The sequence below is a fragment of the Pseudoliparis swirei genome, chromosome 13, assembly GCF_029220125.1.
Source record: "Pseudoliparis swirei isolate HS2019 ecotype Mariana Trench chromosome 13, NWPU_hadal_v1, whole genome shotgun sequence".
Lineage (NCBI taxonomy): Eukaryota > Metazoa > Chordata > Actinopteri > Perciformes > Liparidae > Pseudoliparis > Pseudoliparis swirei.
This window is the reverse complement of record NC_079400.1, coordinates 9896290-9919548: the sequence shown is the minus strand read 5'-3', so window position 1 is coordinate 9919548 and position 23259 is coordinate 9896290. Positions and strand designations below refer to the sequence as shown.

General features: G+C 41.8%; 1 protein-coding gene across 34 annotated transcripts in view; it reads right to left on the bottom strand.

Annotated features, from left to right (window-relative positions):
* LOC130203540 (ankyrin-3-like) overlaps positions 1-23259 on the bottom strand; it is a 137614-nt gene that overhangs the window by 51078 nt on the left and 63277 nt on the right. For 21 of the 34 annotated variants that reach the window (XM_056429792.1, XM_056429819.1, XM_056429820.1 and 18 more), the window contains exons 4-22: positions 21410-21508; positions 19001-19099; positions 16474-16659; positions 15343-15366; positions 13227-13325; positions 11757-11855; positions 11384-11482; positions 10898-11095; positions 9152-9250; positions 8045-8143; positions 6386-6484; positions 5527-5724; positions 4060-4158; positions 3557-3655; positions 1842-2039; positions 1517-1615; positions 966-1064; positions 724-822; positions 359-454 (exon numbers count right to left, since the gene is read on the bottom strand). In XM_056429792.1, coding sequence (XP_056285767.1) covers positions 359-454; positions 724-822; positions 966-1064; positions 1517-1615; positions 1842-2039; positions 3557-3655; positions 4060-4158; positions 5527-5724; positions 6386-6484; positions 8045-8143; positions 9152-9250; positions 10898-11095; positions 11384-11482; positions 11757-11855; positions 13227-13325; positions 15343-15366; positions 16474-16659; positions 19001-19099; positions 21410-21508 — 2187 coding nt within the window. The remainder of the gene's footprint in view (positions 1-358; positions 455-723; positions 823-965; positions 1065-1516; positions 1616-1841; positions 2040-3556; positions 3656-4059; positions 4159-5526; positions 5725-6385; positions 6485-8044; positions 8144-9151; positions 9251-10897; positions 11096-11383; positions 11483-11756; positions 11856-13226; positions 13326-15342; positions 15367-16473; positions 16660-19000; positions 19100-21409; positions 21509-23259) is intronic. The other 13 variants (XM_056429821.1, XM_056429795.1, XM_056429806.1 and 10 more) reach the window with 3 other exon arrangements.

The window sequence follows — 23259 nt, the reverse complement described above, 5'->3', positions numbered from 1 at the left end:
GCAGAACATAGCAGTGTTTCTACTAAAATACGATGCAGTCGACTATGACGTTATATGTCGTGAATGAAACTTAACACGAGGGATGTTTCACATTTAAAGCCAACCAGAAAAGAGATGTTGAATGTAAGGCTTTTATTTTGACACTTTGCTGCAGGAAGTGTTGAGTATCAATGATTTTCTTCCCACTAAAGAGAAACTCGGCCGCACAGTGGTGGAACGTTCACGGCTTTTGCTGACATTTAGGAATCTATAGTTTATCAATTCACCCTGGAGTTTAAACGATTATGCCTCCAGTTGTTGTGCAGCACTAACATGGAATAATTTGGGAAACTATACATTTCAGCAAACACATTCTCACCTTCGTGGTCAGAGTTTCCTCGGTGACCACTTTGAGTGTGTCAACTACGGAGATGTAGCCGAGCCTCCTGGCGATGGACAGGGCGCTGTTCCCATTCTGTACAAAAAAACTGTTATATTAATGGAGGCGAGTGAATGTGAAACAGTATCAGGGAAATCAAAACTATCAAGTGTGAGAGTCACCACCAAAACTCTAATTATCCAAAGCTACTTCACATCTTATTCACAGCGTAGAAGCGAGTGCATTTGGGACTTTTGGTATTTTTGATAGAATTTGTAGCAAGAAAACTAATCCACAAAAGGTTAGAAGTGAGAATACAACTCAAGTAATATAGTAATAGCATGTGTGTGTGTGTGTGTACTAACAGTTGTGAGTTCATTGGGCGATGCTCCAAACTGTAGCAGCAAGTTGATGATGTGTGTGTGTCCCTGCTGTGCAGCCTGATGGAGAGGTGTGTAACCGTTCTGCCGAGGATGGAAAAAGAGAGGAAGGTTATTTATATATATATATATATATACTGTATATATACATACATTCATAAAAATATATCTTCTCTGCACTTAGAAATAAAAGAGAATACAAATAGACGCAGACAGTAAATGGTTACCTTGGTCTTAGCGTTGACCTTCGCCTGATTCTTCAGCAGGAAGTTCACCATCTTCACGTTGCCATAGTGACAGGCCACATGGAGAGGACTGTATCCCAGCTGGTGAGGCAGAAAATCTTTTGTAAAATGGTGATCAGCGAGGAGACGATCATCCAGGCTACTTACACAATTGTATTCATCTTTCTTTTGCTGTATGCATTGGACTATTCAAGAACAGTTCAAGAAAAACGTTTATTAGAATATCCTTTTCATAAAATAAAAAAATGTAAAAATATATCCTGTCTTTTAAAATAAAAATGGACAAAAAACATTCAAAGATGATAATAACTATGTTAATAGACATACATGCTGTTAGATACTGAAGCCAACGCATGGAGCCACAGACTCAGATTGCTTGTTTTGTTCGACCAACAGTCCCAAAACAAAAGATATTCCATTTGTAATGGTATAAAACAGAATAAAAGAAAAGCAGCCAATATCTTATTTAAGAAGCTGGAACCAGGACATGTTTTGCTTGATAAATGAGCAATGAGGTCGAGGAGATTCGTTACCTTGGTTTCGGGGTCTATGGTAGCTCCCTGGTTGACGAAGACCTCAGCAACATTGACTTTATCCTCCTGGGCGGCCAAGTGGAGCGGAGTCAGACCGGACTGAGGACGGACAGTTAAATATAGAGTTAAATCTGTAGATGTGCAAACAGAGTGAAATATACAGACGGAGGGATAGAAAGGTGTTGAATACAAAACAATAAAACCCAGAGATGTGTGCAATAAGAGCTTAGAAGTCGAAATTTGGGCCAAAATAACACAGTCGTGGGCTAAAGAGGCCACAAGTCTGCAGCACACACTCACACATACATGCGTGCAGCTCTGGTACCTTATTGCTCATGTTTATCGGGGCGTCTCGAGCCAGCAGCAGCGTCACGATGTCCACGTTGCCTTCCTGCGCCGCGAGGTGCAGCGGGGTGATGCCCTGGCGCGTCACGGTGTTGGTGGAGGCGCCGTACTCCAGGAGGGTGGTGGTGATCTCCATCTGGTTCTTCTTCGCTGCAATGTGGAGGGGCGTGTAACCGTTCTGGGTCCAGAGAAACAGAAGAGGGGTGAGTCTCGGTATCGTGCCATTATACTTTATCAGTCGAAATATAATTTGATTCAGACAAATACGAGAACATTCTGAATCTACAGCTCAATTCTGTTTAAATTTAAACTAAATGACACTAATGTATTATCATCATCTATCAATGCTTTGTGACGATGTCATCATATTTTGGCATCTCTCTGAGGAAGTTTAATGCAGTGGTTTTCATTTTGGGAAATGTACTTAATGGCTGAGAAGTCCGATACCACGTTTATATCTGTATGTTTACTACTCAGACATTTAGCTTAGCTCAGCATAAAGACTGGTAATAACAAGCGCAAAGGGCTTCCTGTGTCACAGGTGGACTTTATTTAAGAAACCATGTGACTTCTGAAGGTAATTGGTAGCACCAGCTCCTGATGAGGGGCTCCATAGCAAAGGGGGTGAATACCTACGCAAACACCAAGTTCATAAACGTTTTCTTTCCTCCATTTCTTAACAATATTTAGCTTCTTTGTGTCTGTCCATGACATAAAATCCCCAAAAGATTTGTATTTTATTATTCCAGCTTAAAAGGCAAAAAAATGGGTAACATTTTTTGTTTGCATATATTGTCGGTATTATCTGTACAATTACAACAAGTTGTGGTTTTAAAAAGGGGAGTGATGTCACAGGCCACTTGTTGGAGTTGTAACTTTCTGAAGTCTTCGCTGGTCGGCTGGCAAACGGCGACCTCTCGACGATGGGAAGTCCAGGAAGTTACAGCGGTGGATCAATAAATGTATAAAAGAGAAGAAGCCCCATCTCCAGTCTTTATCCTAAGCTAAGCTGTTGCTCCATGTAGCTTTATATTTAGCGTACAGACAAGAGAGTGAGGTCAATCGTTTCATTCAAAGTTATGTCTTTCAATTATTTATTCATAGGAAAGTGCAATAAAACACAATGAGAGGCTGACATCAGTTAATCCACCATCAATGAGACTATTTTACATGGAATTTTGCACAAAGTTTCAATATGGTGATTTTATTATAACGTCAATCATACCAGCCATTTCTTGCAGCACCATTTCTCTTTATTCGTACATTGTGCTGCCGTATGGAGATAGATTAATCCTCTGAAAAGGTGCATTACTACGGGGTGTGGAGCTATATTTTCTAAAGTCTTTGAGATTTACACGTTATGTCCAGGACCTAGAGACATTAAGACATTAACTGAAACCATAGTTTGTGTGGGGCCATTGCCTCTGTGAGTTAGCGTTATTGGGGCCCGGCTAATTCCAGCTGCAGCTCTTCCTAAATAGATCCTGTTAAGAGCGTAAACGGAGGATCCGACCAGCCAATCGCAACGCTTCTCTCCGCTATAGTACACGTTATAATTGCATGTGGGCGACTGAAACGAGGTCAGCCTGCTTTCATCCAGAGCCAAGGAGTGCGAGAGTGAGAGAGAGTGTGTGTGAGAGAGAGAGAGAGAGAGGTTTTTGGTGCATCAGTGCAATGAGGTGCATTGGCTCTTACCTTTGCGGCTGCATGCGGTGAAGCTCCCTGGTTAAGCAGGAGCAGCGCCACCTTCTGGTTATCATAGTGTGCTGCCACATGCAGTGGAGTTAGTCCACTCTGGACACACACACACACACACACACACACACACAGAAGGATTGTTTGGCGGTTAACATAGGGAAAGGTGCAGCGAGGTGATAAAGAGATTGTGAAAGCTTTGGGTGGAGCTGTAAAACAAACATGTCTGTCCCTCTCGTCCCATCATCTCTCTCATCCCTCTCGTCCCATCATCTCTCTCATCCCTCTCGTCCCATCATCTCTCTCATCTCTCTCGTCCCATCATCCCTCTCATCCCTCTCGTCCCATCATCTCTCTCATCCCTCTCGTCCCATCATCTCTCTCATCCCTCTCGTCCCATCATCTCTCTCATCCCTCTCGTCCCATCATCTCTCTCATCCCTCTCGTCCCATCATCCCTTTCATTCCATCATCCTTTCACACGGCAGTTGAGACATGCGTTACCTTCCCGGCGGCGTCCGACGGAGCGCTCTTCTGCAGCAGCAGGTTGGCGACCTCGATCTTCCCGTACTTTGCCGCCACGTGCAAAGGAGTGAAGCCCTTCTGCAGAGACACAGAGTGTTTAACGCACCAGAATGTTAATCCACGTGCTAAAAAATAACCTTCAGGTAACAGTTACTCTCAGCAGGTAACAGTTACTAACAGTTACTCTCAGATGTCTCACGATTCTATACATCCGCATAATCATATGCGTCTGCTCACATTTAATTGAGTCTCGTGCGGGTTTGTGTCATGGCGAAACACGGGGAACTGATTATGTGGTGATTAGGAATAATGACATTAAATATGTCCTCAGGGTGTCGACATGTGTGTTGTGTGTGTGTGTGTGTGTGTGTGTTACATCAGCTATGCTGCAACACAGACACTTGAACCAGCTCTCTCCAGGTAGACTCTGCGTATGTTTATATATTAGGTGACTAATAGTTATGAGACTTGACAGACTCCAGACTGGTTTTACGGTTCAGAGACCCTCAATGTTGACATAATGAATCTATTATCTGGTGGTGGTGGATGGAAAGCTGGTAATTGAACTAAAATCACGCCTGTCTGATAGTTCAATACAAATCCTTTTATATTTGTCCTTTAACGTGCAATGTGTTGGTGATCAATAGAATACTCTGGCTACCTTCTTTATAATCAATCACACTCTACAGCACATGTGCATGTTATATGCATCACAAATCCTATCGTACCTTTCAGGGAAAGATTTTTTTTTTAAAGAATTAAATTAAATGTAAAATATATTTTTTTATATGTTGTAATGTACAGAGTCGAGTGATATGCATTTATAGTGTCGAACTAGGTCGAGCACGCACACATATTGTTCCTGCATTTGAGTGTGGTTTTACCACTACAGAGGGCTGATGTTCACAGATGTTCACAGCAGCATCACCTGGTTCCCTCCACAACAATGGAAAGGTGGATTTTGCAATTGGATGTTGGATTTTTGCAGAGAATAAGCTGCGTGGCACACACACGGTTATGATGTGTCCACGTTTAGTTCAGCAAGATAATACACACACACACACACACACACACAGATGAATGTAATAAAAAGGACCTCAAGAAGTTTCCTTCTTTGTTCCACCACATATCCAGTCGTGGTTTTAAACATCTCCTCTATCTGACTCCGTTTAGTGTTCCGGGACTTTCCTCGGTGTCGTAACTGTGGCCATGCAACGCTCCGCTGCCGTTTAAATGGAGGTTATGAAATGACGGACGCACAAGGAGAGCCTCTCCAGGAAAAGGGTTTTCTGACTCCGGGGACGTCGTTCAGAAGGTCAGCTGTAACCGAGTCTACGGAGTGCGTGTGAATCGTGGAACAACCTCCAGCCATCAACACCAAACCGTGTCTGCAGCGTCAGCGTCGACCTCCACACACACACACACACACACACACACACACGGTACCTTGGTGATAATGGCCAGACTGGCTCCCTGATCCAGCAGCGTGGAGGCCACGTCTCGGTGGCCCTCCCTGGCCGCCAGGTGGAGAGGCGTGTATCCGGAGTTGGTCGTGGCGTCGGGGAACGCTCCGCTCGACAGCAGCTGGGCGACGATGTCTTGCTTACCGAGACGGCTCGAGATGTGCAGCGGAGTCTGGTCGTCCTGGCGACGAACAAACAAACAAACAAACAAACAAACAAACATGTTGAAGGGATACCGAGACGACAGAGCAGCTGAGGGAGAAAACTGACGTACCCGGATCTGAATACGTGATGTGGGTAAAGCACAGAAAACTTAGATGTAACATCCTGTTTATTGGCCAAAAATGGAAAGGTGTTTCTTTTTTAAAGAGAGTAAAGGCTGAAAAGGAGCAGTATGACGACCAATAAATATATTGATAGAAAATACAACATTTGCCAATATGAGTGTGACTTTTTGAGAATGGGTCGGATCGTAACGCAGACACTTGTTGCATTACCAACGGAAAATATGAAAGAAATATGAACAAAACATTAACCTCTCACGATGAGACCGAGAAGAATAACCCTTTGTACCGTAAGTAGATGCTTCGCAATATTATTATTGTCAAGCAAACATCTTTAACTATAACACACACACACACACCATCAAATGGTTGTGGCTGAAGCTAAATGATTACAATAGGTTTTCTAAAAATATTAGTCATACCAGAGAGCAAACATACTCTCTTACAAGCAGAGTAGCAGCAGCATAACATATGGAGTCATGGAGCCGGTACGAGTACAGCGACATGGTACTTCAGTTACATCCCTTCACTGAGTGTCTGGTCTCACGCGGGCTCTACCTTGGCTTTGGCGTCCACTCGGGCTCCATTCTGGATCAGATATCGCACCACATTCGACTGTCCGGCCCTCGCTGCCATGTGGAGCGCCGTCTCCCCCCTCTGCAACACACACACACACACACATAAACAAACACACACACACCAAAGAGAGATTGATAAACTATTCCAAAGTTTTGATTTCTCCAAGTTTTGCCCTCTTTCCTCATGAAAACTTTTTTTCTGTGAAGATGGGAGGCAGAAAGAGAGAGAAGGAGAGCGAAGTTGAGAGAGAGAGACCCCCTTTCTCTCCACACCCAAGTCCCCAGAATGACATCCCACAATGCTCCGTTTCTACGGTAACCTGGCCACATACACGGCGTGGGCGACCAAATACTTGGGGTTGAAGGGTTGAGCATGCAGCGCTCTTCCCCCTCTTCGTTTGCTCGTGACTGACTTCTCTTTCAAGTCTTCATCCCATCTATCCCTCAATTTCTATTTCATTTCTTTTCCTCCTCCTCCTTCCCCTCCTGCAGTTTGAGGGTTAACGGGGTGAGTAGTAAGAGTTTCTAGTGTTTGAGGTCCTCTCTTTACGACACAAGTCTCCCTCTCTGTGGTTGATGATCTCCTTGTACGTATTAAAAGATCATTTGGATTCATGTTTGTTGTCACCTGATGAATTTAAGTGCAATATTCTCTCTCTTTTTGCTCTGTTTTTGGTCTCCACCATTTCTTTCTTGAGCTTTTTTGCTGCTAAATGCTCCATGAATAGGTAGGTTTGTTTAAAAGTAAATGATAGATAATTATTTATGACATTATTATTATTATATATATATATATATACACATTATATATGACGATATGTATTCAACCTCTCGATCTGATTACCTTCGCATTGAAAATGTGGAAGGTAATGTTTTGATCGCCGTGTATTTGTATTCGTGCGTGTTATTCGCATAAGTCAAAAAGTATTAAACCGAATCGCATGAAATTTGGTGGGATGATTGGTTATTATCCGGGGACCATTTGATTAGATTTTGGGATTGATCGGGTCAAAGGTCAAGGTCATGGAAAAGGTCAGAATCTTTTTACCATAGCACGGTCAATTTTTATGTTCATAATTCAATGCCCAATCTTGTGATATGCGAAGGTATGCGCTCTACCGAGTGCCCATTCTAGTTATATTGTATTTTTATATATATATATTCTTTCTTTTTTTTACGGTTTACTTCTTTATATTTATTATACCTTAACTGTTTGATTATTTTACTGTACTTCTTTTATTTATTTATTTTTTCTCTACTGAGTCTTTCGTTACACTTTGCTTCTCTAATCCTGAAAATGTCTCCACTGTGGAATATGGATTATTTTATCTTATTTTATAACCAAACATTAATAGAACTGCTCACCAACTCATAGACATCTGAAACACGACCATAAAACTGTCTTATAATTAACAACATGTTGCATCAACATGTTGTTAAATACAAGACGTCACTCTGAAAAGCAACAAGTTAACAAATAAATGTTTTGCAAGTAAAACGTACAACTTTTCCCTCTGAAATGTTCAGGAATAGAAGCTTAAAAGCACTTTAAAGCAGTTTTAAAGCACCAGAGTCTTCAGCTACTTTCAACCACGTGTGTTGAAGTCCTTTGCGAGGACGAAGACGCAGCAGGACTCACCACGTTGCTCGTGTTGGGTGAAGCGCCGTGGTTGATCAGCTGGTGCACGATGTTGTCGTGTCCCATGAACGCTGCGACGTGGATCGGCGTCAGACCGGACTGCAGGAAGTGACAGGAAATAACCCACTTTGAATAGCGCCCGCTCAACGCACTTTGACGCTGCGTGTCATTCACCCTTTCACACGCATTCATACTCGGATGGCCGCCTGGTCATCAGGGATGAAAATGCATTAACTAGAGGGCAATTTTTGGTTTGACATAAGATAAGATGAGATGAGATATTCCTTTATTAGTCCCACTGTGGGGAAATTGCACGATCACAGCAGCGAGTGCACATTAGAGCATTAATAAAAAATAAAATACAAAATACAATAAAAATATTAAATAGACAGAGGAATATAAAATATAAATACAAGGTATATACAAAATATATATACAAGGTAGTGATTAAAGTGTAGTGACATGGACTGAAAGGAGCCGGGGATCGAACCAGCGTCTCATTATTTAACATAAACTACACCTGGTACATGAGCTGTACTCCTTATGGACTGGAATGACCATTTTCACATTATTATAATATAATATTACATTCTTGTTATCTTCATAATAACATGTTGAGTTCATCTTATTGTAGCTGATTTTACCTCCATACGTTTCGGGCTGCGCTACAGTAGTTGTTGGTAATATTATCTTAAAGTCCTCAAGAGGCTAGTTAAGGAATCTTAAATGGAAAAAGGGATCGCTGCTCTGAATTGAAAAAAAAAAAATTATTCTAGAAAATTCATGAACCCAGGAGACGTCGATTTAAAGAGGTTAAGAAATACTTGGTAGGATGGGTGATTGTGAGCAGTATTTTAAATGTGGAACAAAAAGTACAGTTGAAGTAGCAGCATGAAATGTTTACAAGCGATGTACAAGTAAGGCAAAAGTTATGGAGTAAGTGTCCTCAGTTACTTTCCTACACTGTGAAGACTACATTTAACTTTGGTGAAACATTATATAACTTTAACTTCTATTCCGGGGAAAGCTGACAAATAACAACCGATGCCACCGTGTTTCCATGACACACACACACACACACACACACACACACACACACACACCTACCTCAGTGACTGCCTGTATCGACGCCCCATGCTTGAGGAGAAGCTCCATCACCTTGACTCTGTTCTTCTTACAGGCGATGTGCAGGGGGGTGAAACCATTCTACACACACACACACACACACACACAATAACACAAAAATATCAATGCTTTCAAAAGAGTACAAAAATAGTCCCAAAACAACTGTGTGTGTGTTTCTCTGCAGTTCTTGCTGAGCTGGCGGAAGATAAGTCTGGAACGGCGGATGGAAAATACAGTACAAAGCCTTCCTCACTCCCCCCCCCCTCTTTCTTTCACTTTTTCTCCTCACCGCTTTACATGCAAACCAGACGAGCATGTGCGGAAATAATTGACTGAAAAAGTATGCTGCACTGAAATAGATACTTTCCCTTAAAACAGCCCCCCCCCCTTCCTCACTTGACTTTGAGGTTTCTGCCTCGATCCTATGACTTCATTTTCCTTCTCGTTCTCTCTGGCTATAAAGTCCCAGTCCAACCACACCCAGACTTCTCCCATTACAGGACAGAGATGGCCGTCTTACGCCAAGACAGTGACCGGTGTTACGACGCCTCCTTTTAGTCTCCTCGTTTCACTCCTCCATTCCTTCATTCCTTTCCTTCATGTGTTTTTTTTCCTTCCGTTTCGGTCCCTATATTTCTCTCTTATTTGTGGTAAATAAACAAAAGTTTTGGGGGTGAGGAAGAAAGGAAGCAAGTTTCACACCACGATTCATATTAATGTTCAGTTACTTTCTTCTTTCTGTAAACCTGCCCATCTGTTCACTTTACCTCATACTTATATTTATATTTGTAATTATCACACTGTGTTTATTGTTTTATTGTTTATTGTTGTTAATGTCATTGTCTATTGTTGCACCACCCGCCATGACACATTCCTTGTATATGTAAATATACATGGCAATACAAAGTTTCTGATTCTGATTCTTCTTTAAAGTCCATTTTCGATATTCAGTTAATATGCAGCTAGTCAGTTACATCATATTTGTGTTAAAAGTCGCAACGGTAGACAACCAGCATGTAACATTAAAATGAAACATTGTGTGAGTCCCTTTAATTTAAAGGCTATAGCAAATACACTTATTAAATCTGTCCTCTATGAGTGCTGTCATAATAAATGAATTATTATTACTAGTTCTAATGAGAAATTATTATTATCTTTATTTAAAAGGGGCTATGTACAGTTAAAACATAAATGTCGTAATTTGATGCACTGTAGCAAATTGTAGCTACAGTTTTGTATCTGTAAATAAATAAAATATGTCACTTCTCGTGCCTCTATATGGAAATGTGTTTATTTTTTTGTTCATCTAACATATCGGGTTAAAATGTTAAAAAAACAACTTAAAAACCTCAAAACCCAGACCCCTCAGTCCCCCTTCAATATCAGCTTTCATTCAAGTCTTTGAAAATATTCAGCAACACTTTTGATCCACAATATCTGAGGAAAGACACTTAAATAATCACCTTTTATAACAGTATCAACACAAAATGATGTTTTCTATCAAATAAATGATGATAAAATGCACCCGTCACCTTTCTGTGCCGGTTTGAAAACCCCTCAAAGTCATTGATTGACATTGAACCCTCTTAACTGGTACATGTCTCTCCTTTTACATAGACATATATACACATACATACATATATACATAAATACATATATGTACTGTATATATACATATACACATGTACCTTCTCCACAATCAGAGGATCAGCACCCTTGTATCCTCACCAGTGCCTTGGCGTTGGGGTTGGCCTTCTTGTCCACGATGACCTTCGCCACCTTGTAGTGCCCGCAGTGGGCGGCCACGTGCAGCGCCGTCAGGTAGTCGTTGGTTACGTCGTCCACGGGAACCTCGTGGTGCAGCAGCAGCTGGACGCAGTTGAGGTGGTCGCCCTGCGTCGCCATGTGGAGCGGAGACAAGCCGTTCTGGAGGGCACGAGGTCACAGGGGTCAATGCAGGCCGCAGGGAACGGGACGGGACGGGGGGGGGGGGGGGGCGAGGAGGGTTGAGGAAGTAAAGACAGGAGGAGGAGGAGGAGGAGGAGGAGGTTAATTCAATTCAATTCAGTTTATTTGTATAGCCCATTTTCACAAATTAGAAATTTGTCTCAGTGCTTAACAATCTGTACACATAGACATCCCTGTCCCAAAACCTCCCATTGGATCAGGAAAAACATCCAAACAACCCTTCACGGGGAAAAAAAGGGAAGTTACCTTCGTCTTGGACAGTATTGGAGCTCCTCGGTCCAGCAGCATCTCCACCACCTGCTCATGACCGCTCCTGGCTCCACAGTGGAGAGGCGTCAGGCCGTCCTGGGGGGGAAAGGCCATGTAAGTGTTTTAAACAGTACGGTTGTGCTGTTTAGGAAGTAGTGAGCAGTAATGTAAGTGTGTAGTGTGTGTAGTAGTGTAATATGAAGGTACACATTACAGCCATTACCAAACTGACTTTAGGAGACTATCAAGCTGCATTATGAAACGTCCATGTTAGAGAATAGTATCTTTCCCGCCTCCAGCTTTATGAGAGTGCACAACATCCTCGTTGTTTATTACCATCGGTTTGAAAATGAAGACTTTGTGTACGTACTTTGGTCCGGGCATCTATCTTGCCCCCTCTCTCCAGCAGCATTCGCACCATGTTGCCGTTCCCACGTTTGGACGCGACGTGCAGCGGCGTGATGTCGTTCTGAGGAGAAAGACGATCATCGTTTCAGCCATTAGGCCACGAAGAAAAGAATAAGTTTTTATCGCCCGGTTTAAGTTGCATCACATAATCGTCAAATCACGATGAAATGATAATTCAGGTGCGTTAAACAAATTTTAAAATGTATTTCGACAAAATATGAAGCCGTCAAAGATGTTTCAGACCAGCCTGTCTCCGCCTGCAGCATTTTTTCATACACTCCACACATGTAAACACTCAAATAGAGAAAAAGGTATTTATTTGCTGGTGCTGGAGGAAAATGGATAAATATCCCCCTCTAGGGGGGCGTAACCATTCCAGCAGCGACAGCTGCAGTGTTGTAGTTTAATCGTTTCTTGCTTTCTTTCGTCCCCCTGGGGGTCTTCCTAGAGGGTTAAACTGGGGGGGGGGGGAAGGTTTTAATAAGACACGTCTCCCTGAGGAGAGAGTATTTTACATGCTCCGTCAACTATTTCATCATTTTATCTGCGTGACAACAGACAGTGTTCTTTGGTCGTTGTGTCTTTAAAGTAACGTCGTTATAAAAACATAATCTGCATAGTTATGTACAATAAATGTTAAAGCATTTGGCTGGTATTCTATATTCTATATATGTTATACTTAATACTTCATTTAAAGCTACTAGGATAAACTTTTGGTTTGTGTTGATTCTGGCGCTCCTAGTGGACGACAGCGGTAGTGTTTCTGAGCACCCTTTAGAAAAACTCTAATTTTACTGAAGCAGGGTCTGGCAGTCTGCCCCTCTCAGTCCTGCTTCTGGTTCTCAAGTGCCACCCCCTGCCCTCTAGTGGGTCGAACAATACGTCCTGAGGAGCAAAGAGGAGAAGCTCTGCTCCTGGAGGAGAAGCTGCTGCCGAGAATAACTCTTTAGAAATAGACCATCTTCAATCCTTATAGTCTTGTTGACTTACGAAAATCATATTAGAATAAAATTGAGTTTCATAAAAGTTCCTCAGAGCACTTTCACTTTAACAGAGCATTTTCTCCTCTGTGGCTGCTCCTTCTACTTTGACTGTTTATTTGGGACACACCCATGAAACCAGCCTCCATGCCGACAGTCTATCGGGTCTCGGAGCTGACGACGTGTACCCTGCATGTCTCCTCCTGCAGAGCGGCACGACCCGCACAGCTGCAGGATTACATGACCGCACTCAATGTTGGATTCCTACACACACACACACACACACACATTCTCACACACACATATATACACATACACACACGTACACACACACTGGCCCGCCCTCATTTGAGAGTCTCAGAATGAGTGTTTGCAGCAGCACTCACTTCAAAAGAAATTGAAGTGAGTGTGTGTGTGTGTGTGTGTGTGTGTGTGTGCGTGTGTGAACCCACCCTTGCCTTGAAGTCCACCGCCGCCCCTCTGTTCAGCAGAAGTGTTGCTACGTTGATGTTGCCGTAGTGAGCCGCGATGTGGAGAGGAGTGAACCCGCTCTGAAGAGGGACAAGAGACACAAAGAGACACATATTGAATTAAAAGAGGGAGGAAAAGGAGCAAAATATATTTCTTCATGAGCTACGAGCAAAGGCATTATGGGATATTAAGTAGCTGGTGGACAAAAGCAATAGAGTAGACACTTCTCTCGTGTCACGGTGACATTGTTCAGGAATCACAGTGGATGGAATCACAGTAATAAGCAAATAAAAGCAGATTAATTAAGCTCCTGTAAAATGAAAACCATGCAAACAATCTTTAATTTGAAAGGAAATACCAAAGACATGCAGGTGAGCATGCTTCTAGATTTAATAGGACAATCTAGTTATAAAAACCTACTTTATAGAAATGTGTATATAGCAGTAACACATCAAAGTAACCAACTTTAATTTATGTAAATCATCCAAAACATAAATTATTAAATTGTTCAGATAATCTTAGAGAGTTATGTCTGAATTGATAAAAAAATAATTATATATTTTTACATTTCCAAAGCAACAAACAGCAATCGTAAACATGCTCCATGTATTGATCATGTGATCCAGGGTCAAATCAAGGATCTGATCAATCTGATGACAGCTTCCTGGGCTCAGTGAAAGTATTTTGCATTTTCTCAAAGAATATTCAGCACAATTTCTGCATCGTGTCGATTATAAGAATAATAAAATGCAATTATCTCAAATCTATCGGCATGCTACAGCTCAACTAAATCCATCACTATCACTTCAGCCCTGCAGTTCTTCCTCTTACGGCTGGACAATAATCTTAGAGGTCACATGCATGCAGCCAAATTGAATTCAACTCGATCCGGACATCGTTACAGCATCAACAATATCAGAGTCAGAACGGTTCTAACTGAGGACGGAAGAAAGGGGAAGTCATGGAAAGAGAAGGATGAAATACTGTGCATTGTATGTCCTATAACAAGCGTTAATACAACATGCCCAAGACATGTACATTTACAGCAGATGAAGACAAACACCTGGAGGATGAGCGTTAAATCTTCTGGCACACAGAAGTAATACATGCCAGCCTTCGTCTGGCAATAATAAACACCAAAAGAAATCATTCAAAAAACCAATTAGACCAAATGTAAGTTCTTGAACTGAGACATTAAAAATAATTCAATACAAAAGGTTTGAGTAGATTCCTCCAGAGCAGTGTCTGTGGGAGGTGAACTGTTGCCTCAGCTCCTGGACATATGGTGTGTATATGTCGGGCTTTTATTGTGAAAGGTAGGAACAGAAGAAGTGGATCTGAAATACTGCCTTTGTTCATGCTGCGTGATGCCTTTATTCACAATGTGAAAGTTTAGAAGAAGCTTCATGATAACAACAAAAACAGTTCGATAAAATAATATATGTGTATTTTGATGCAAATTAATTGCACCTTTATTGGGTTTATAATGACATTTAACGACTGCAGCCTGACTGAAAAGTAACTGATATCCATCAGTGGTTTCATTGATGGATCCATAATATGTTCTACACACGAAATCAGTAAATTACCCTTTGTGTAGTTTTTTATGTGACACACTGACATTCAAGGCTCCAATCAGTTTAAATAAGAGGTTTATACTTCACAAACTTCCTCCAAGTTGAACTGTTTTCTTGATAATTTCAGTATTATTTACATTTCCACAGCTGTAATTTATGTTGGGTAATATTTATCTTGTTGTTTTCATTCACCTAATGATTCCAGTCCATCGCTTTAAAAAAAATTCAGTGATATTTTAGTAGAATTTAACATCTCTCGATATACCGGAAGTAACTCTTCCCTTATTTATCTCATCTTTGCCCAAAAGCGGCGAGCCACCGGATGCACACTCAGCACATTGGACCTGTGACGCAGGTTAAAAACACAGCAGGTGAGACGCTGTCGGCAGCGAATGCGTTGATGGGTTGGGCGTTTAGTGGTCATGCCAGCAGACGGAAAGGCTTTGGCTTTGCAATGGTGACCATGAGGGAGCGAGGACAGGAGAGGAAGGAGAGAGGAAGAAGAGAAGAGAATATGTACCTCTGTTGCTCTATTCACCATCATCTAGAAGGCAAAAGGGAGGGGGAAGCGGTAGGGAAACAAAAAGGAACGAATAGAGGGAGGAGGAGGAGTAGGAGGAGAGAATGTGGCGGTTAGTGCACCACACCAACGACAACACCAACACCACAGTTGCACCACGCCGTAGGATGGATACATGAGAACATGGGTGTCGGTGACTGAGAGCCTCCCTTGTGATCTGTGATGTATTCTGCACCGCGCAGTAAAGTGGGAAAAATCAGAATTTACCAGAGTTAAAAAAAGACGAGATCAAACTCCTCAAGTATTAAAGTCGCACATTTACGAGAGAGAATTCAGAAAATCCATGGCTGTTTTGGCCACAGAGCAATATCGCTTCGCTAGTTTACTTCATCGCAGCCCAGACGCCACCGTTAAACTCCACGGTAACCGTGGTAACGCAGGACTTCTTAGCCCCTAGAGTTATGTGATTTAGGGAAGGATGGCCTCTGAGTGAGGTGAAGCTCCTTAAAGACACAGGCACACATTTCCTTTAACGTTGTTTCTGTGATCTTTTAGGAACAAGAAGAAACACAAATAATATACGTGAGACTCCGCGGCCCACATGACGTTTAACGGTGCCGTGTGGAGTGATGAGGTCGAGCAAAGGAAAGCGACAAATATACGTGTGTATATATTTATATTCATTTTGTATTGTTTGTTTTCATTAAAGACATGTTTTGTTAAAGGACAATATTGCGGAAAGCGTTTATATTTTTGAAAATTTCTACATGGCCGAACATTTTAGGTACGATGGCCATTGTAACCCAAACAATTTTTAGGGTGCCGGGGGAGCTGGGTAATATTACGAAATAAAAAGTTGGATTTTTGTCCGAGATTAAAACGGTAAAATTACGATCAAGAAAAATACCTTCAATATCTTAGATATCATAATATAAAAAATAAATATCTTTCAAGGAACCAAATCGCTTCCCTTTGCTCAACCTCATCAACACACCCGTTATTCCCCCCACATCTCTAAGAACAGGAAATACACCCGCAGCTGGAGGCTGGATAGTAACTCAAACTGAAATAAATCAAATCAACAAAACCACACATCCTCTCTGCCGGTACGTCGTGACTGGAAGAGCGTACCTTGGACTCCACGTCGGCGTTGTGGTCACTCTGGAGGAGGAGCGCGGCCGCCTTGGTGTCGTCTTTCCGTGCGGCGATGTGCAGCGCCGGGAGGCGGACCTTCCCTTTGGTGTCGTTTTCCAGCAGGAGGGAAACCACCTGGTCGTGGCCCTGCTGCAACGCCACTGCCAGCGGAGTGAAGCCGTCCTGGGGACCACACATACGAGACTACGTGAGTTCTAGTGCGAGCTGATGGATTAAAAGTTTGCATTTACCGAAATATCTTCTGGAGAAAGAGACAAGTGACTTGATTAGGATGCTTTTATTTCTTAGAGGTCAATCAAGTCATGACTTTAGAAAACTTCCCATGTGTAACTCTGCATGTTTCTGCTATTTTGACGCATGAAATCTGAGATGGCATCAAAAACAAGTCTTTTAATTGTTTCAACACAGGTGCCTCAGTTTTAATCGCTGTTGCCTTTAAAGGCGTCGTTTCCTATATGTCCCATGTGATCTATTAGTATATGAAATCCACTTAATAGTGAACCAGGAGAGGCGTCATGACTCATGACTATGGAGGGGGTCTAAACATACCAAAGCTTCACCCGGGAGGCCGCTGTTCATGTGTGAGTACACATGATCAACTTTGACTTAATGTTGCGTAACTTCTGGATATTTAAACCCAAACTGTGACTTTGTGTTCGTGGATCACTTTGTCAATTTAGGCTGTTGAGCTAACGCTCCGAACGAGAGTTAAAGTGCTTGAGTGGGAGTTCAGTGTGAACCAGTTTAGCTCCACGCCTTCCTTTTTGTCATAGTTGTTTTCATCCTGTCACACCATCTCGTCAATCCAACTCCCCTCACCTGCCTCTGATCCCTCCCTCGTTAGTCCCTCATTCCCTTCACCTGGTCCTCACGCCCTTCTCACCTGCAGCCCATCCCCTCATTAGTCCCTCACTATTTAGCTCCCTCACTTCCACTTGGCCTCTGCCAGATTGTCTTGTGTTTTCGTGCCAAGTTCTCCAGTGTTATTAGAGTATATTCCTGACCTGCCTGTTCTGACCCTGCCTGCCTGCCCTGACCTCTGATTCTCTGCCCCGCCCTCTGATTCTCTGCCCCGCCCCTTTTTGGACTTGTTTGCTTCTTTGACTGATCTCCCGGTTTTGACCCAGCCTGTTTCCAACCAAAGATAGTATTCTTTGTTACTCCTGTCTGAGTCGTGCTTTTGGGTCCACTCTAATAGCGCCGTGACACAGTGTCTCGTCGAAGGAAGAAACCGAAAGGAAATCTGGTGCTAATGGGCACGAGCCAACAGGAAAACCAGAGGACGCGACGAGCCTCCTGCTGCAGACGTCGACACACAACACACAAGAGACCAGCAGTCTATAAATCATCAAAGAAAGGGGAAGATGTGTGTGTGTGTGTGTACGCATGAGGCCGGCTGTCTGCAGGATAAAAACAAACTCTGCAGCATCGCTACGCCCACACATCAAAGCAGACGCTCTCCTCGGATATCACGCACACACAAGACGGTGCAGGCGAGAAGACAAACAAACACACACACACACACATTCTCGCACACGTTCACGAGCAGACCCACACAAACGTGCTCGAGTTAGCCATTATATCTATATATAATTATTTGTTTAGTTTAACTGCCATCCCTGAGAACTACCCCGCTGTTTCTATCTTCTCCATTATGGATTCAGGAAAAAGGCAGTTTATGATAAGAAGATCTTCATCTTTGAGCTTGAAAACTTGCGATGACGCTGCAGAATTAATTTCCCCTCTGAGAGAAAAATTAGCTAAAATAAAAGATTTAAATCACACAAAACAAAAGCAAAAAAAATAAAACGATCCTCGTTAATCATAATTAGATAAATAGATCAGTGACCTTGTTAGCGTAACATCGTATAGAAACATGTCAATACCGTCACTATATTTGTGTTGTGTTGGTTTTGTAGAACTTATAAAAAAGATCAAATGCAGACTGAAGATATTTATTTTTAAATAATTTATTTTTTGATCTGTTCTGCTTCAGGTTTTGCTGCAATGGTTAAACATGAATTATTAACAGGATGTATGTATTTCCCCACATGAATAATTCACTTGTGTCTGCTGCTGAAGGAGCTGCTGATGGAAGGAGGAAGAGGAGGAAGAGGAGGAGAACAGCGAGACGTGGCGGGAGGAAAAGGAACAAAAGGAGGAATGATGGAGGGGGAGAAACAAAGAGTTGAAAGGAAAGATGGGGGAAAACACACACACACACACGCACACACGCTTCTGTAACGCAGCTCCTCCCTCTGAAGACAGTCCAGACCACTCTGCATGGGTACGTTATCAAGCTCTCTACCTCCTTCCCTCTCATGGTCATCACCATCCTCATCCTCTCTTCCTTAGTCTATTTTTACCTCTTACTTCGCAGTAAACAATGGCTCCCTGTTGTTCTGTGTCTCCTGAGTGAGTTGCTGTTGGCAGCCACCTATTTACCGTCTGCTGCAGAGCGATTACAGGGGGAGGACTAAGTGATGAAGGGAGGTTCATTTACCTCCGTGGCGATACTCTGACTGGAGCCGTGGTCCAGCAAGAACTGCACTACGTCCATGTGGTTCTCCTGCGCCGCCATGTACAGCGGAGTGAAGCCGTTCTGGAGGAGAGAAGACAGAACCGGATCAGACCGGAAATCACGGTCACGATGTCTTTTCTTTAAGGGAGAATTAGTTACTCCTCAAAGAAAAGCGTCAGAACAGGAAGTCGACGCGTACGGAAGCACATTGTATTCACAAAGAAGTATACATATATATTGTGATTATTATATAGTGATTATGACTGGATCCTAATTACGACAACAAGTTTTTGGGAAGTCTGAGATGTTCTTCTTATAAATAGGAAATTCCTAATTAGAAGATATGGTTTCCAAAGTTTTCATATTTTTTTTAACATGCCGAATGTTTGTATTTCATATACTTCTGTATTTACTGTCTCAAAAGGTTAAAAAATATGTTTTAAAAAATTAAGATAAGAAATTAGACTTCAGAAAAGTAAACACAAAAGTGAAAGATTATTATTACAATTATTCTATATATAAAATTTGAGAAAATATACATTATTATTATTATTATTATTATTATTATTATTATTATATTGTGTTAGAATAAATCAAATAGTAAATAGCTTTTCACTCGTACTTTGAAGAATGTGACAAAATTCGAAATATAAATATATATATAATAATAATATAATAGATCAAATGAAGAGAGTTGTGCAGCTTGTAATTCAATTCTCAGTTAAAGATTTATTTACATTTTAAAAATAAAATTAAGAATAATAAAACTTCACGTTCGTTATCAGGTTACAGGATGTTGTCTCGGGGGAATTTAAAGTTACATCTCAGTTAAAGCACATATTATTTGGAAAATAGATCACACGTACAGTAAAGTAAAGGCTAAGCATGCAAATTATTCATCTCATCAATATCTCAGCATGCATTAGGTTGTCGTTGGGCAAAGCTGCTTTATGGCAATATTGGAAACAAGATGTTTTGCGTTAATGAGATTAAAAGCACCGTTATTTGTCAGGAATTTAATTTATCAGCCGAAAACTGACAATTCAATTCTATAAATGGGTACGTAATTAAATTAAAAGATGATGTGCTTCATCACTGTAGTTCAGATCTCCCTCGACCTCCACGGCTGACCTCGAGTGGTCTGAGGCAGAGACACCTCCCCTCATACCTCACACCTGATACCACAACGATAAAGGCTGATCTGTGGCGGCCGTTGAAGTGTGTGTGTGTGTGTGTGTGTGTGAGATGCTAGAACAAGGCCAGATCTCCATGGCAACAAAATGCTCCAAAAATCGCTTCGACAAGTATAAAAGCTCCTCCTCCTCCTCCTCCTCCTCCTCCTCCTCCTCCTCCTCCTCCTCCTCCTCCTCCTCCTCCTCCTCCACCCTTTTTGTGTATTCATTCTGGTCTCACTGCACCAACACATTCTCTCATAAAACATAAACTTCAGTCAAAATGTAACGATGACGAAGGACACAGTGGAAATAAAAATAACTTTATCTTCACGTTCTAAAAACATCCTGCAACCAGAAAGATGTTTTTAGCGGGGGGGAAAAAATATGAAAAGATGTTTACGCCATTTTATTGGTCAAATGCTCTTTAAATATTACATGTCATTTAGCTGACACTTTTCCAAAGCAATTTACAATCTTGTTACATTCATACACTGTAGAAGCAGAAGGGAGCAATTCAGCGTTTTGCTCGAGGACACATCGACTAGGGTGGGGATTGAACCGCCAACCCTCTGTTTGAAAGACAGACCTGCTAACCACTGACCCATAGTCACTGCAAATATGTAGGGTCCCCAATTATTAATAAATTTGTATAATCTGACCACAGTGGGCAGAGTGACAATATGAAACGAGAGGGAAGTAAGTAAAAAGGGCAACGGTCAAATGGCTTTTTAATTTAGGGGATTTTAGGACTATTTGGGCATTTTAACAATACAAGAAAACATAACTGGTGTTTTCTTTGGACCAGTTAATCAACATAAAGTTTGGGCCTCCCAGGTTGGATCCATCCCCCCAAAAAGATGTACTACTACTACTACCACTACCACTACTACTACTAGAACTACTACTAAAACTACTACTACTTCTAATAATAATATCATCAATAAAAACTAAATTTGTCTTCCTTTCGGCAGCTCCGGCAATACTTTGACGTTGACATTATTACGGTTGCTGTGGTGACCAGAGCAGTGTGTGTGTGTGTGTGTGTGTGTGATGAATGTGGGCCAGGAAGCTCTGCAGAGCTGCTGACACAGCACCCACACACACTTTGTGTAAAATAGCTGTATGCGCATTTATCTACATGAACGCTCACACTCACACATGGATTTCTAAAAACGATGATGTGGTATGTGTGTGTGTGTGTGTGTGTGTGTCTCACCTGAGACTGTGCATTGACGTTGGCGGTGTGGGTGACGAGCTCCTTCACCACGTCCATCTGCCCAGCGAGGGAGGCGATGTGGAGGGCTGTGTTTCCTTTCTGCTTTGGAAAACATGAAACACATTTGAGACTTTTTTGTATCATTTTCAATGTTTCAAACCTTCACGCACAGATACGATGCACACATTTTCATTTCCAGTGTGATTGAATCCCCCCATGTAAGTGCAGAACCTGTTTAATCATCATGTTTTTTAAGTTTCGTTCAGTATTCCTGCGATATTTGCCTGCACATTAATAGGTACACTGCAAACAGGAAGTGCTAATAACTGATTTGGCATACTTGTATTGGTGTTAATATACTAAATAGTAAGGATCTGTAAGTTCATAACTGGGGGCCACAGCGACGTAATGGCAACGTTCTTCCTGTTTACAGCCTCTAAAAGCCCCAAAATCATAGGAGCAGGTGTTCAAAAATGTAATAAAAAAAAAAAAGTAGCCCTCAAATTGAATATAGAAAAAAAGATAGTACATTGTGCTATCAATACATTTTTGAGAATACTTTGAAAACGCTGATGGTGTTTTTTAAGATGTGCGGTGCAACACACCTCTAATTTAGGTTTTTAATCACTTAATTGTTGTACTAGATGGCAGGAAGCATCCGTTCTATCGACACACGAGAATTCAGAAGATGTTTTACTGCATCACTGTTTCATGAGGCCTCAGTTTAAAACACACACACGCACACAATACAGATTACGTAACATTTGAGATTCCTCCGTATATAAAAGAACATGAATGATGAATTGTGCTCGTTGCTTCCTGTGACAGAGAGAGGTTTAATTAAACTTCCAGCAGGAAGCTCACCAGTGAAGGAGACACCCTGTAGAGGATGCTATACGTTGGTATGAGAGTGACGCTCTAATGGATGCACCTGTTGTGTGTGTGCCAGACATTGCAGCTGTTGCAGTGTTGTCACTCCGCACACACACACACACACACACACACACACACACACACACACACACACACACTCAACTGCTGCGTCTCCTTTTCGTTGGCACTCCACTGCATTACTCGACTATACATGCCGAGGTTTTAAATATGCTGCACCGAACTGTAACAGCCGATGTGTTTCTATTCACTTCTAACCGCTTGCATAATAACGCTGGCATAATACCCCCTATGAAGTTGATATGTATTCCACTCCAGAGAGAAATATCAGTCTATTTAGTGGCTAAGTGCTCCACTTTGTTCACCTCTTTACGCTCTGAAAGATGCTAAAGTGCCGAGTCTGGGGCTGACACGTCTCTTTGCTTTTGTCTCGACAAGAAGCCCCGAGGCATCTTTAATCAGCTGCTGATGTAGAAACATGTGAACGAGAAACCTGAGTCTCAATACTCGGGATGATGGAACGGAGAAACCCTATTTCCTGGATTTCTCCCGGAGCAGTAGTTCAACATTTAGGTGGGATGATGAAAACATGTGCTCAATAATAATTTTAATCAAAGGACACGTAAACAGAGAAGAAGAAGAAGAAGAAGAAGAAGAAGAAGAAGAAGAAGAAGAAGAAGAAGAAGAAGAAGAAGAAGAAGAAGAAGAAGAAGAAGAAGAAGAAGAAGAAGAAGAAGAAGAAGAAGAAGAAGAAGAAGATGAAAAACTTCTGATGGAAAACAGAAACATTGAATCCAATGAAATGATTAAAGATTTGTATTAAATGTAGTTATTACAGCAATAACACAGTTAGGGCTGCAACTAACGATTATTTTGATAATCGATGAATCGGTTGATTATTCTATCGATTAATCGGATAAAAAAACTTTAATTTTCAACCCTTTATTCAAAACAGGGTC